This window comes from Dipodomys ordii, unplaced genomic scaffold (assembly GCF_000151885.1).
Source record: "Dipodomys ordii isolate 6190 unplaced genomic scaffold, Dord_2.0 Scaffold127, whole genome shotgun sequence".
In the NCBI taxonomy this organism is placed as follows: Eukaryota; Metazoa; Chordata; class Mammalia; order Rodentia; family Heteromyidae; genus Dipodomys; species Dipodomys ordii.
In genome coordinates, this window is record NW_012267343.1 from 702134 (window position 1) to 717747 (window position 15614).

Below are 15614 nucleotides of genomic sequence, written 5' to 3' on the forward strand. Positions count from 1 at the left end.
TGAATTCAAGCCCCAGAACTGTTATAAGTAATATTAATAATGATAATCATAATAATAATTAGACCCATGAAGTTAGACTTTATGCTTCTCAATCCAGGGTTCATCCAGGTAGTTGAGGGCTGGGGCTGAGCATTCACAAAAACATAGCCAAGCAACAAGTCACCTCTGTTCCAAGGATCAGTTTCCAGAAAGTTAAATAATTCAACTGATAAATAATTTGGTACATTTGCTCTAAGACGAACATAACATGATTATATTATAGTCTATATTACAAAAAAGAATATAATACAAAATTTACATACATTTGAAAGGAGATGAAATGTGAGAAAATAATTTTTTTTTGCTGCAGGCTACAATAGTAATCAATTTCCTCTTAAGTTACCTTGGATTATCCGAGGGTGTTCTGGGAGTAGTCTAGAACCTCTTGGCCTCATGGCCTGAAGGCAGCTTCATGACCATCCTTGGACCTCTGTGATTTTTTTTTCCTGTAAAAATGGGGGTAGAACCGCCTAGGCCTTGGGATTGTATGTGGAAGATCAGTTAGAGCAGCACAGAAGCATCTAGCCTGGGATAAATGATCGATATATGTTAGTTACTTCCTGCAGTGTTTAAAGAATTCCATGAAGCTTGCTGTTTTTATTTTAAAAAAAAAACACCCAAACACACACACACACACACACACACACACACACACACGCTGCACAGAGTCCGACACGAAGTTGTGTATGCCAGTGAATGACTTGCAGAGTCCTTCAACAAATCTGAATTGGCTTCAACAGAGAATTAATTGCTCATTAGCAGATAATTGTAGCATATACACTACAGGAAAAAGTCTCCGCCAGCCCTCAATGTGGCTGTTGTTTTTCTTGTCATTGGTTTTAATATTTCCATGTTGCACCTCAAAATCACACTTTCCCCAGTTTTTCTTCACTAAAGCAAATAATTAGACATCTTGAGTTGGAAACTATTTTTGTCAAAAGGCTTTTCTCCAGAGAAAGTGGATGGTAGCATTCTGGAACCAGTGGGGTAGTAAACAGAAGTACTGGCAGGAATTTTTGCCATTTTAGAAAACCTGAAGACAAATTCACAGAGTGATTTGCAAGGGATTTCGTGTGTGTTTAGGGTGGGAGAAGAGATTGGAGGAAGGAAAGACTAAGAGCATGGGTTTTGGAGTCAGGCAGGTCCACTAGCTTCAAGAATAAGCATATTATTATATAGCTGAATAACACCAGGTCAGTGCTTTGTTTCCTCCAAGTCTCAGTTTCCTCATCTGCAAAATGGGTGGTTGTTGTGAGGTTGGAGAACAGACTATAAATTATCTGGCCAAGGGCCTAGGTCAGTTGTTAAGTGAGATGTTTATGGCTTCTTCCCATTAGACTATGGGAATTTTCAAGATTAGTCAACTAGCACCTTTATTATTTGTCATAAAAATACTATCTACTATGATAGCCTTCAACTAATTTCATAACTGCATTTGGCTCTCAGTAATAAGACAAACAACCTTCTGCAAATGGCTTAGGGATAATAGTTTTCTCTCATGTAATGGGCAAATTGACAATGGGATTGGCTGATGACTCCCCAGTATAATCTCTGTCCCAGACATCATCGTTCTTCCCATCAAGCCCAAGTATGTCCTGCTAGACCCAGGATTACATTCTGGTCACAGAATGGCTGCTCAAAATCCAGCCATCTTGATCAGCTTCTAGGCAGCAAGAAGGAAGAAGGAAGGAAAGTCACTACCAGATGAATTAAATACCTTTAAAAGCTTTCCCACATGAAACACTGGAAGCTCACTCACACCTGTAATCCTAGCTACTCAGGAGGCTGAGACCTGAGGACTGTAATGTGAAGCCAGCTTGAGCAGAAAAGTTTTTCAGACTCTTATTTCCAATCTGTTGACAAAACGTCAGAAGTAGAGCTGTGGCTCAAGTGGTAGAGTGCCAGCCTTGAGCAAACAAAGCTAAGGGATGGCACCTTGGCCCTGAGTTTAAATTCCAGAAGTGGTACCGAAAAAAGAAAAAGAAAAAGAAAACAGAAAAGAAAGAAGGAAGGAAAGGAAAGGAAGAAAAACAAGGAAGAGAAAAATCTTTTCCAAAAGCTATATTCAATGACTTCCACTTAAACCTTCCTAGCCACTGCCTGGTAGGTGGGAAGCTGGGAAAGAGACTTTTTCTAACTGTGAATATTCTCCTAATATGATGAAAAAGAGGAGGGAGAGATCAGATAAGTAAAAGTTTCTGCCCCTTTGTGATCCCTGGGCCTGAGAACATGGAGAGACAGCTCAGTGACAGCAGGCCCTGGTCATGAAGGCACGCAAGGCACTGTGGGAGCATCAGGCTGGCCTGTTGTGGCACTGACTCAGAACAACCAAGCATTCCACCACCACTAGGCCCAGACCTTCTAGAGCAAAGTCAGGAACTGTCTGGGCAATCCCTAGCCTCTACTCCATGGCCCAGAAATCTCTAAGACCAGAGAACATGAAGGGATGGCTTGGCTTCCGGTGCAGATCTAAAGGCGTACAAAGAACCCAGGCCCTGTAAGATCCTTCCCCTCCCCATCCCTCCCTTCCCCATCCCTCCCAGTGAATAATAGACTCCGCCCCCTGCCCCTCAGGGGACTCCCACCTAACAGAAATCATATGAGGAGGGCAGAGATTGGGGTGGTGGTCAGGGTCTCCCCAGTGGGGCTTGTCATGAGATCCTTGGAAATAAGAATAGGGGAGTCTCTGTCTGGGGGCGGCAGGATTTGGACTGCTCCCAGGGAGGAGTTGCCAGCAGTAAAGGGAGAGTAGGACAGTGTGTGGCCCAAGTTTAGAATCAGAAGCAGCACCTGGTCCAGCTGGGGGCCGTGGGCACGTGGGAGCAGGCAGCGTGCTCGCATCCACACTGGAACACTTCCTTTGCATTCCTAGTAAAATTCTGCGGAAGCACAGGTCAGAGGTGGGGCACCACGAGCTTGCTGCAGAAATCCATTGGCTGCCGTGTGATGTACACAGGCGAGGACTGCAATGGCGTAACTCCTTTGAACAACTGACAGCCTAGCAAAATGCATACCAGGAAGCTGTGTTGTTGGGAGATGGGTGAGGTCAGGGAGGAAGGCAGACGAATGGAGAGAGGAAGTCATAATATCCAATGGACATATGTGAAAATGGAGCTAGGTAAATTGAGGGGATGGATGGCACTGGAGAGGTAGGGGGGAAATGATGATAGGAGTGACATTGATTGAGGGCCATTGTACTTAGAGTCTGACATGTTGAAATGAAACCTCTTGTAAAACTACTTAAAGATAATAAAACTTGCTGGACGTCAGTGGCTCACGCCTGTAATCCTGGCTACTCAGGGGACTGAGGTTTAAGGTTCAGGGTTCAAAGCCAACCCTAGCAAGAAAGTTCATGAGACTCTTATCTCTCCACCAGAGAGGCCAGGAGTGGAGGAGGGCTCAAAGTGGTAGAGCACTAGCCTGGAGCACAAAATCTCAGGGAGAGTGCTCAGGTCCTAAATTCAAGCCCTAGGACTGGCACATATACAGAGGGGGGGGAGGGAGGGGGGAGGAAGGGAGGGAGGGATGGAGAAAAATACAATTTCTTTAAAAAATAAAAACCTAACTACCTGCAGAGTTAGGGGCGCAGGTAGGGGGCATAAAGAGCCCCCTATGTCAGAAAGGATGTGTGGGGGGGTGGCTTAGGGACACTGGAGCCCATACACCCTGTCCTAGGGAAATGCCCCTGCCAGGCTAAGGGTTTCCCAAAGAACGCTAGATTGATTTTCATGTATAATTGCAGTACGTGTAGATAAAGGCAGGTGATTGAGAAAATCCTTTCAACCACGGCATCCATTCAATCAAAGCACGATGGTCCATTGAGGCCATCCAGGGTGATGTGTGGTCTGAGCGCCAGGGAGGCCCCTAGTAAGAGCATGGCTGCATTTATACTTCATCCCAAAGAGAAGGCAGAATCAAGAAGGGTTCTAGTATATAAGATTCCTTTAAAACAAAATAGTAATAATAATGCTCTCAGACTGGAACTGGGTAATGTAAAGAACATTCAGTGTGTACGTGATAGGTTTTCGGATTTTTCCATCCCTTTGTTCTCTCGTTAAGGGCATTTGCATGAGAAACCTATTTTGGCATTGTTAGAGACGATTAGGTCCTGCAGTCACCATTCCCAATCTGTGACGAGGCACTAAGCAGGAGCTCTGGTGACCAGGAGGATGGAGATTGATGCTTCAGGTGGGGGTGGGTGAGCGGGAGCAGATGGACCCACAGATGAGCCCCCTCCCCTGCCAAACCAATGCCTGACTCCATGAAAGATGCAGGGAAAAGTGGGCCAAATAGTGTACAGCCACTAACAGACTTTTCTTTTTAAAATGTACCCAGAGGCTAGGTGTCAGAGGTTCACGCCTGGAATCCTAGCTACTCAGAAGGCCGATCTGAGGATCACAGTTCAAAGCCAGCCAGGGAAGGACAGTCAGTGAGAATCTTATCTCCAATTAACCATCCAAAAAAAAAAGCAAAAATTGGAGCTGTGGCTCAAGTGGTAGAGCTCTAGCCTTGAGCAAATGAGCTTAGGAACACCACCCAGACCCTGAGTTCAAGCCCTCGTACCAGCACAAAGGAATGAGCAAGTGAATGAATGAGTGTAAAATACTAAAGTAAAATTTACCCAGAAACCCCAACAACAACTCCAGAGTGGAAGACTGTACCCTCTGCTTTCAATTTGATCTCGGTATGCTCTGTCTTGCGGGTTAGCTTTATCAGCTTCTTCTGTCACTAACACTATTCTTTCTCCTATCCACTCTGGTTTGAATTTTGTTTGATTGTGAATTAATCATATTTATGCCATATGTTACACTGAACCAAGAGTCCTTCTCAGGAGCTCCTTGAAAAAAAAGCATATTCATTGTGGAGGTCCGTACTGCTTTGGGGCGCCCACACAAGCAGCAGAAGTTGAACTTGACTCTCCCGCCTACTCCCCACTCCTCCTCCCCAAGTTCCTTGAAGAGAACAAGAGAGAAGGAAACAATAAACACTCGGCTAGCATTCATTTTCAGTGTCCATCCCTCGTAATGTGCTGCATCGATCAGCAGTTTTGGAGTGAATTATGCTAATGCCAGCCTGTCTATATTCTTCTTTTCCCTCTCACAGAGAAACAAGAAATAATGAACTGTCGTCCCCTTGTCTAGACTTAGGTCTGTCTACCCAGTTCCTCGTGTCACTTCCTCAGAAGGCATGTAATAGTAGCACATATTACCATGAATTAGTGCCTCTTTTTGTTCCCCTGGTTTTAAAAATGATTTTAGAATAATTGTAGGAGTATGGAGGCTTCTTTCTTTCTTTAGATTGTAGAAATGATCTAATTGATTCTTCAGCTTGACAGCGTTCTTCAAAGCAAGGCATTTTTCCTCTTCTTCCATTGGATTACTAATTTGGGGGGCATCCCATGTAATTCACAGAGGACACTCTCTGCCAGCCAGGTAGACGTGGGACCTGATGTTAATTTGCATGTGCTACATCTTCAGTGGCAGCAGCCGGGATTCAACAGTTTTCCCAAACCCGGTTTCTTCCTAAGCAAGGGAGCCAGTCTGCCTGCACCTTGCACCTCCATTTTACCTGCGCTGTTCTGCTTTCAAATCCCTGCACGTCACCCTTATGGCCTCTGCCCTGGGGCGTCCTTTTGAATTAGAGGACTTTTTTCCCCCTTCTCTCTCTTTTTCTTTCTGCCTTCCACTCCCTTTTACCATAAGGAGATATTAATATGATTCATTATGGGTAGCCGTAGGGGATTTCATTCTCTGAGAGGCGACACGGTACATTAGAATGTTCTATTCTAGAACATTGCTTTCCCCTTCTGATGTTAACTCCTCAGTAACTTTGAAAATCTCCTCTTCTATGACAGTCCCTTTCCAGGGCTGTGGGATTCTCTTCCTAAGGTAGCCAGGGCCTTTTGAAATGCATACATTTTCATTGTGAAAATGCATAGAGATGTAACAATGAAATCCCCCAATATAACTAAATAGAAGCTAATTTTTTAATGGATACATTTTAAATCAGAGTTTATCTCCCTCCTTCTCCATATGTTTATATGACATGTCTTTGTCTTTGGCTTATAATAAATATTGGTGATTTGTTAGTTTTTACCTTATAGAAACCTCTCCAGGAAAAAAAAAATGCTTCTTTATTTTTGCACAGAGAAAAGTGAATATAAAAGGGATTCTATAAATAGAACTTTATGGAGTGGAGAAGTTGGTTGTTAAATTTCCCATGAGATGTCAGCAGTTGTTAAGAGGAAATGGGAATGATCACCTCAAATCTTTCTTTACTTGCATTCCTAACTAACTTGAATGATTTGTGATTCTCTCCCATCATATATGCCCAAATACCTTCAATTCTGAAAAACAAAAACCAAATAGAAGGATAAAAAATTATTTTTTCAATCTGATTCTACATCACAAAGGAAAGATCAAACTGTCACCTGCCACTTTCCCATGTGTGCTAGACACTGAACACCCTTGAAAAGAGAGCTCATGCCTGTAACCCTAGCTACTTAAGAGACTGAGCTCAAGAGGATCAAGATTTGATACCAGCCTAAGCAAAAAGTTTGTAAGACCCCCATCTTGACCAATAAAAGGCTGAGTGTAATGGTGCATGCCTATAACCCCAGGTATGTGGACAAGATAAATAGGAAGATAGAAGCCCAGGCTGGCCTAAGGGGCGGGGGGGAGGGGGGAGGGGAAACTCTATTAGAAAAATAATAGAAAAGGCTGAATATGTGGTAGAGTTCCTGAGATCAAACCCAGTGTATCAGATAATAATAATAATAACAACAACAACATTATCCAGTAAACAATCTTGGTCTCACTATACCAATGAAAGAGCTTCCATGACTTGTTCAAGGTCTCATGGCAAAGCCAAGATTCAAACTCATGCCTTTGATTTCAAGCTGGAGTGTTCCAAGTTCATGTCCAACCTCTCCTTTTCCTAGGAGTTTTTCTGGTTTTTTCATGTACCATATTTCTTAGACTCCTCTCCACTGAAGAATTTAGCCTTCTACTCATGAGCTGTTTGAAGAACTGCATCCTGGAACAAAAGAGAAACCTGTTCTCCATGATCCAGCAGTGGCCAGGCTTTGACTTTCTTCCCTGCCTCAGATCACATCAACCCTCTGGGCATGCCACCCCAAGACCCATTATCCCTGTCCTGCTCACTGAACCCAGACTACAGCTGACTGCACATAGGGGAGGGGAAAGCGACTTTATATTGATTGAGTGGATGGATCAGAAAAAGAATCATCCCAGAGCGTTGGCCTCGTGGCTCTGTGTGAGCCTGGCTGAAGATTGGAGATCACAGGAGAAGGTGATCCTGGGAGAAGGTGTCTTCACTGGATTCTGGTTGTCTTCCCATGAGCCTGCTGCCCAAAACAGTGCGCTAGAGGCTCAGCCCTATGGTCCCAGGCCTGAGACGTGGAGTCTTGATTCTGGGGTTCCTTCAGTGACCGTAGACTGGGTACCTCCTTACAGTTCCCCAGCTACCATTTGAGCCACAGCTGTGCTTCTGGCAATGTGCGTGTGTGTGTGTGTGTGTGCGTGTGTGCGTGTGTGTGTGTGTGTGTGTGTGTGTGTGTGTGTGTGATTATAAAGGTGATATGCAGAGGGATTACAGTCATCTAAGTCAGGTAAAGAGTACATTTCTTTTTAGACAATGTCATCCTTTCCCTAGCTCTCTCCCAGTTTGCTTCTACCTTTTTGCTAGTTAACTGGAGATAAGAGGCTCACAGACTTTTCTTCCTAGGCTGACTTCACATTAGGATCCTCAGATCTCAGCCTTCTGAGTAGCTAGGATGACAGGTGTGAGCTACTGGCCCCAGGGCCAAGCCTTTCTGCTAGTCCTCAGCTTTGTACTCCATTGACTGAAATGAGACTGGGCAACACTCCCCCATGAAGTGGTTATAAAGATTCTGAGCGCTCGTGCAAGAAAGGGCCTGCAAGACAGATGGTGCCCAAGAAATGCCTACAGAATCAAAATTCTTTGAAAGCATTTCCTGCTTCCTACAGCCAGCACAGACCCTCCTCCCCTGTCCCGGCAACAGATGTTACGATCCACAGTGTTTGCCGGCATCACTAGGCAGGATGAGTTACCTTGGAAAGGGGATAAACGGAGAATTCTCTTTGGTAAATTACAGCTCGTGCTAAAGCTTTGACACTTCTATTTTCTCCTTGTCACAAAAAGTCACTACATACTAGTGGTCAGTTTGGTTTACCTTTTTGTGTTCCATTAACCCACAGAGCCAGCCAGGCAGTGCTCAGGCCCACAGGCGGTCAGGTAGTCTGCAGGACACAGCTATTGTAATGAGAGAAAACCCGTGGCCTTTTCCTAATGAAGCTCTGGCAATTAGCCCTGTAAGTTGTTCATGAGCCTCATCCCCAGTGGAACCCAATAGAGATAGCCATCTTGGTGACAGGTGATGTGAAAGACTCTGCGTCCACTGACATGTTGTTACGGAGTTCCAATAACTGTGCATTGATGTGCTTTGAAGTCTGCCACGGTGACTTGTGATTGAAATATAGAGCCGGAGCCCAGGAGGAAGCAGGATGTGAATTGATGGCCTGGGAAATGAGGCTGGACTGGAAGAAAGGGGAGGGAGGGAGGCAGGAAAGGAGGGGGCAAGCCAGCCTGCATGAGAAGCACCAGGCATTATCTGGGCTCCATGCTGGGTATGCTCCCCCCCACATCACTAGGGGTGTACCTAGGTTTGGGGTAGGGCCTCTGGATGCCCAGTTCTGCTTGCCAATCAGCACCCCACCTGTCTGGTTCCTCAGGGAGCTGTCCCCACAGGGGATCATGACAAATGGGAAATCAAAGCACCATTTTCTCATTAGCTGGGGCTGCAGATGGGTCAGTGCTATGCACTGCATGCTTGTCTTGGTGGCCTGCAGGGCCCAGGTGGCTCTGGCTGCAGGAGAGGAAGGATCTGGAAGGGAATGAATGATTGCTTTAGGTCTACCAAGTACCAGGCATCCACTCCCCCAATAAAAGGTAATATTATAGAAACACTAGAAAATGGAGGCCCAAGATGGGTAGGGTCATGGGGTAAGGAAGCAGACTACAGTCAGGCAGCTAGAGAATGTGAGGGAGCCAGGATCTCAATCCAGATTGCCCACCTTTCCAGACCAAATGAAAGCGGGGGGCGGGGAGGGGCACTTGATCTGAGCTGCTCTGCGGTTGGACATTGAGCACCATTGCCGACATCAGAGTGAAAAGCTGCTTACTTTGGTCTCCCTGCACTTAATGAGGGAAGCATCTGAAGCTCAGAGGCACCCTGCCTCCTCCTGACATTTCTAGGTGACTCTAGGCAAGCATCCCACAGAGGGCTCCCGAGGGCTCCCCCTCTTCCCACTTCCCCCACCATAAGGCTGGCACAGCCCCCACAGAGGGGCATGGCTCAGCCATACTGTTCTGCCCCAGAAATGTGAGTTTCCTAGGGCTGATTTGAAGCTTATGTTAAATGTTGAGGTGACAAAAATTAAGACAGGGAAAGTACAGGAATGCAGAGCCTGTCTGCAGCCGGCCTCAGGAGCCTCCTCGGGTGAGCATCCGGGGTCTTGTGTCTGCCCCACCGTGATGGCTTCAGTGAGGGACTGTCATCAGGGGTCCTCTGTACCTGACACCTGCAGCTGCCAGGATGCCAGCAGAAGGGGCCGTGCACGTGTGCAGGGACTGATGGGTAGGAAGATGGAGACACGTGTAAGGGGGTATATTCTGAAACGTGGCGTTCTCATTTCCTTCTAGAGTGGGTCCCTCTGAAACAGTGACAGTGCTATGAAAGCCCACCCACTGCACAGACAAGGAGAAGGAATCAGCCACCCAGGCCATGTGCTTCTCAGTGGCAGAGCACTGAGACCTGTAGTTCAAGGCCTGTGGTGGTGATGGCCTTGCTCTAGGAAGCCCATTAGCCCCCAAGAAAGCCAATGGCTGAATTTATAGGAACCCAAACCATCTAATCCCCGGTCATATGTTCAGCCTTTTTTTCTCAGCATTCCCTGCTATTCTTCATTAGCAATTCCAAGCAAGAAACACAACCTGCGAAAATAAATCATCTCAGTCCGTGTGAGCAGGTGTCAAAAAATGCCAGAGCAGCCAGGCGTTGGTGGCTCACACTTGTAATCCCAGTTTCTCAGGAGGCTGAGATCTGAAGTTACAAAGCTAGCCAGGCCAGAAAAGTTCATGAGACACTTATCTCCAGTTATCACCAAAAAAACTGCAAGTGGAGCTATGGCCCAAATGGTAGAACATCAGCCTTGAGAAGAAAAAGCTAAGGGACCCTACTGGCCTTGAGTTCAAATCCCAGCACTGACATGAATAAAACAAAATGCCAGAACAACAAACATTCAATTCTTAGTTTAGAGAAGGGGAGATCTGGTGAAGGCTTGTCTCTTGGCTTGCTGATGGTCATTTTGTACTTGGATCCTCATGCAGCCAAGAGCAGACAGAGCATACGAGCTTTTTCAGATCTCTTCCTAAAAGTCACCAATCCCATCCAGTGGGGCTGTACTTACATGACCTGGACTACCAAACCCACCCCAAAGTCCCTACTTCCTAATGAATCTCACTTGGGGAAGAAGAGTTCACACTATGCATTTTGGGGGTGGGGCATACAGATATTCAGTCCACAGCAGGCCCCGGAGAAGATAAAGAACAGGGCAGCTGTCCCTCTCCTGGTAATGTCCTCTCTATCTTTGCAGGAACTGCAAGCTGAGTAGCAGCAGCCTGTCCATGGCCGCCGTGGACATTCTCTACATCGACATCACCAGGAGGTGGAACTCTGTGACCCTGGACCAGCGAGAGTCAGGTACCTGCTGGTCACCCCCACCAGGTTCTCATGTGGCCCCAAGAAGCACTGAGGGGAGGGGGTGGGGGAGCAGAGTGCATACTCTTCTGTGATGCTGAAGAAGGAAGATAATCCGATCTGCTCTGGGCACCACTGCAGAAACTAAGTAGAACTGAAATTCCAGGTTACTGTCTGCTACCAAGGCACGAGCCCTGCCACCTTCTAACCCCACCATTAGCACCCTCTGGCTATGCTTAAGACTGACTACATCTCTCTTGGGGAGACTCAGCTATTCACTCATTTACTCTCTCCCTCAGCACACATTTACTGAGCACATGCTAGCCAGGTGTTGGAGAGACTAAAGAGAACTTGGCTCTGGTGTGGAAAAAACTTTCTGTGGGGTGGGAACCACATGGGGAAATGACCTCGGCATAGTGAGAGATGTGCTGAGATAGAGAGAAGCAAATAGAAGGAAGCCAGCAGAAAGCTCCTCATCCCTTTCCAGGGAGAGCCACTTGGAGAAGGACCTTCAGGACCATCTGACGTGCAGGGTGGGTGTGGCTGCTTGGGCATAGGGATAGCTGAGCCTAAACGTGAACACCTGTGAGGGGTTGGGACCCAAGCCACCCCAACGATCTCAGATGGACTGGAGCAAAAGGAACAGGAAGGCGTGGGAATGAGGATGGAAGGTCTTGAATGGCTCACTGAAGGATTTGAGCTTGATCATCGGTGTTCTGTGGGGAAGAGTTATATTAGAACATACCTGTAGATCGAGGAGTTCCTGAACTTTCTCCTTACAAAGGGTGTTTTGTTAAAAAGTCCTAATAATAATAGCTGATATTTGTATGACTCATGGCAGAATCACCAAATTTTTTCAAACTTATTCTCCCCTTAAGTGTCGCCATGACCTAATATGGAAGACACCAGGCATCTTGTTTCACAGATGGGTAAACTTCAGGTTGGTGATGGTCATACAATCCCCTCCCAGCCACCTCCCTGTACAAGCAATACCCAGAGGGGAGGGGGGGGGAAGGGGTGTGTGCCTCACGTAGCAGCTGGTTCCTGTGATTTGGGGGACAGGATGTGAAGTCAGAGGTTGAGTGATCCAGGTTGCATTTGACTGCAGTTTAAAAGTGCCAGCTGTAAAATGACCCCAGGATGCCCGCCATCTGCAGTGGCCTTAAGGTCTTCCGTACCACTGGGTCCTAAAGCGTTTGGGATCGTGGCAACCCAGGCAAGCTGGTTCATTTTATTAGTAGACACAGTGGTGGAAATGCCTAGGGCAGGGCTGTCTGACTGTTGGTGCCACACCCAGCAGATCTAGCCCCATGCCCACACATTGGGACACAGAGTCCCCTCCCTGTAGGGCACTGATGCTCATCATGGCTGCTTTTTCTGAGTTAGATAAAGCAGTTTGGTAGTGATGTTGGCTGCCAGTTGTCAGCTATGCCAGGCACTTTACATGTACATCATTGCCTGAAATTCTCCCACAGATAGGTCTGATTGTGGTACAGAGAAGGAAACTGAGGCTCAGAGGCATAGTTGGTAGGTCAGATTCAAACACCAACCTAGGTAGGTTTTCCCTCCAGATCACTTCCTCCTACTCATTGGTCCTGGAATAAGATGACCACAGTGCTCTCTCTGCCCTGTTTTTTCTTTCCATTCAAAAGCAAAAGTCAGACAATCTCCACAGTCAAGTGGAGTCTCCACAAGGCAAGTGTTCCAGTTGCATCTCTGCACTTAGCAGCTCCGGCCACAGCGCCAGCTCCCCTGGCAACAGGAGAGACACGAGGTGGAGCGTCTGCAGGACAGGCAGGCAGATTAATGATCGTTTTTGAGGACCCAGCATGCTCATGTGACAATTAGGCGACGTCACTTTTTGCTGATGCTTTCAGAAAGCCAAGAAGTGTTTGCTCTGTGAGCTGGATGCCCATGGAGGGGCCAGATGAGGGAGTGGGGTGGGGGCTGTGGAATTATTAAATATTGAAATTGATCAGGAGTAGCAGCAGGAAGCTATTTATCATGTTTTATTGCTTCAAACTAGCTTGAGCATCTGGTCCATTGTTAATTCTGAGTCGCTTTCCCTGTTTTGTTTGCCTCTTGAATTGTCAACTCCCTGCAGGCAGAGCCCAGAGGGACCAAACACCAATGTCGGCTCTGATGAGGAATTCTGGGGTCTGCCAGGGTCTCTCCACTGGCACTGATCAGGCTAAGGAAATGAAATGATTACTTATTTTTAGCATGTATGGGCCCCGGCTCTCTACCACCTACTCCTGTGTGGAGCAGCAATTGTGGGTCAGATACCTCATGCACATACATACGGCTGTTAATTCTTGCACTAGAGCTTCAAGGTGTGTTATAGAATCTCATGTTACAGATGAGGAACCAGAGGTTCCAAGAGCAACAGTGACTTTCCAGGTCTCATCTCCAGTGAGTAACAAAGGCAAGATTTGAACTCAGACCTCCTGCCAACTGGCTCCAGGTGAGGTCCCAAGTCTAGGGCCCAACCAGAAAGTACTTGTTCACCTGAATGACTGAGGAAGGGACAGGGCTTGTGAGGTGGGAGGCACGGGGGACGCAGTGGCAGGAAGGTGAGCTAACATGAAAGCTCAGAGCTGAGAACAGGACTTTGTATGTTTTTACAACCAAAGAACGATGACTGTTTAAGATGATGGATATGCTAATTGCCCTGGTTTGATGATCACATAATGTATACATGTTCTGAAACATCACATTATTCTTCATAAATGTGTACAAATGTGATGTGCCAGTGAAGTAGTCAGCCCATCCCGCACAGGGCCTGCAGGGAGGACAGAAGTACGGTGTGCGTTGGGGTGGAGGTGCCTTGTCCAAGCTCCTGCCTGCCCTTTCCTCATCCTCCACTGCTGCAGAGAGGAAATAACAGGGCCTAGGAGGTCTAGGAAGAGAACCAGACATGAAAGCCAGGAATGAACCTTCTCCATGCCCATGCTCACTGGTGCCCTGCCGACTAGAGCTGGTGTCAGCCAGGGCCAAGTTCTTGTCTCTTTTTCAATCTGGCCTCCCACCCCTGACTCTTAAGGAGAAGGGGTATCAGAACCCAGCTGCCTTATGAGGACCATTCAGGAAGCCCCTGGAGAGCAGTGGAAGCCATCTGTGCTTGGGTTGGTTCTCACTTTAGGCAAACATTAGCAGAAGACCAGAGTGAATCCTTCCTTCCTTCTTTCTTTCCTACTTTCCTTCCTTCCTTCCTTCTCTCTTCTTCCTTCCTCCCTCCCTCTTTTCCTCCCTCCCTCCCTCCCTTCCTTCCTTCCTTCCTTCCTTCCTCCCTCCATCCCCCTCTTCCCTGTCTCCTAGAGCTATGTAGACTGACAAGAAAGAAGTCTTTGGGGCTGGGTATGGCTCAGTGGTAAAGCCATGCTTAGCATGCAAGAGGCCCCTTGATCGATTTATTACCGCCAAAAACAAGAGAAAGAAGTCATTGAAGAATGGTAGAACATAGGTCTCATTCTCAAAGGCCAATCATTCATTCAACAGAAAAGTAATGACCATGTCATCTAATATTGGGCCCTAAGGAGATATAAATTCCATACAGATCCTAGCCTCTTAAGAAAAAAGTGTAATTGAGACTATTTACTGGACATTTACTATTGGAGAGAAGAAAAATTGTTATGACCATTAGACAGATGAGGAATTGAGACTTAAAGAGATAAAATTAGCAGAGTCCAAGCCTTGTCGCAGGGACACTGGGATTTGAACCAAGACTGGTCTAACTGTAGAGCTCATGTGCAAACCTTTGCATTATAGCCACTGGGTCTGGGTCACACATGTGAGTCCAAGCAGTTGATGATCGTACCAGGGTATGCCCGGAGCTCCCAGCAGAGAGTCACAGAGGAGGAGTAGAGTCAGTTAACAGACAGAATCCACCCGCAGCTCTTGAAAGGGCACTGGCAGTGTACTCCATACCCTCAGGGGCCTTGCATTTGGCCTACAACATACAAAACCATCTTGCCCAGGACCCAGTGAGTATTTGATCCCCTCAAAGCAGGGAAATCTGAGTGGGAGAGCCATGTCTTAAGTAGACACAATTTCTATTAATGGGGTCCCTCTTCTTGCTTCTGACTGCTCAGTTTAAAATGACAACCATGCTGGGCACTGGTGGCCCATGCCTGTAATCCTAGCTACTCAGGAGGCTGAGATCTGAGGATTACAGTTCAAAGGCAGCCCAGGCAGGAAAGTCCACAAGACTCTTATCTCCAATTAATCACCAGAAAATTGGAAGTGGTATTAAGGCTTAAAGTAGTAGAGCACTAACCTTCAGCTGAAGAGCTCAGGGACAGCTGCCAGGCCCAGAGTCTAAGCCCCATGACAGACACCCCCACCTCCAAAAAAAAAGCCAGCCCAGTGAGATAGGATCATCCCTTCCCCCAGCACCAGCCATGTCTTAAGTGCTTGCACATCCTCTCCTCAACTCTTTCTTCTGCCTTAAACTCTTCACTGGGTACCCAGCAAAACTGGTACCCAGAGAAGAGTTTCACCAGATCCCTGATGCTTGAGACCATTGTGAACAAGAAGATAACCAGCATGAGGGACCTTGCTATTGAAATAGAGGAGAAAAGTGGTGCCTAAAAAAGATGTGTGATGGGGGCTGGGAAGGTGGCTCAGTGGTAGAGCGCTTGCCTTGCATGCATGAGGCCCTGGGTTCGATTCCTCAGCATCACATAAGCAAAAAGAAAAAAGCTGGAAGTGGCGCTGTGGCTCAAGTGGTAGAGCGCTAGCCTTGAGCTGAAGAGTTGAGGGACAGTGCCCAGGC

At 46.9% G+C, this 15614-nt stretch overlaps 1 protein-coding gene across 1 annotated transcript in view; it reads left to right on the forward strand.

The window, feature by feature from the left end:
* Window positions 1-15614, forward strand: part of Ttll11 (tubulin tyrosine ligase-like family member 11) — a 224790-nt gene that overhangs the window by 184380 nt on the left and 24796 nt on the right. The window contains exon 9 of the mRNA XM_013030101.1: window positions 10737-10843. Coding sequence (XP_012885555.1) covers window positions 10737-10843 — 107 coding nt within the window. The remainder of the gene's footprint in view (window positions 1-10736; window positions 10844-15614) is intronic.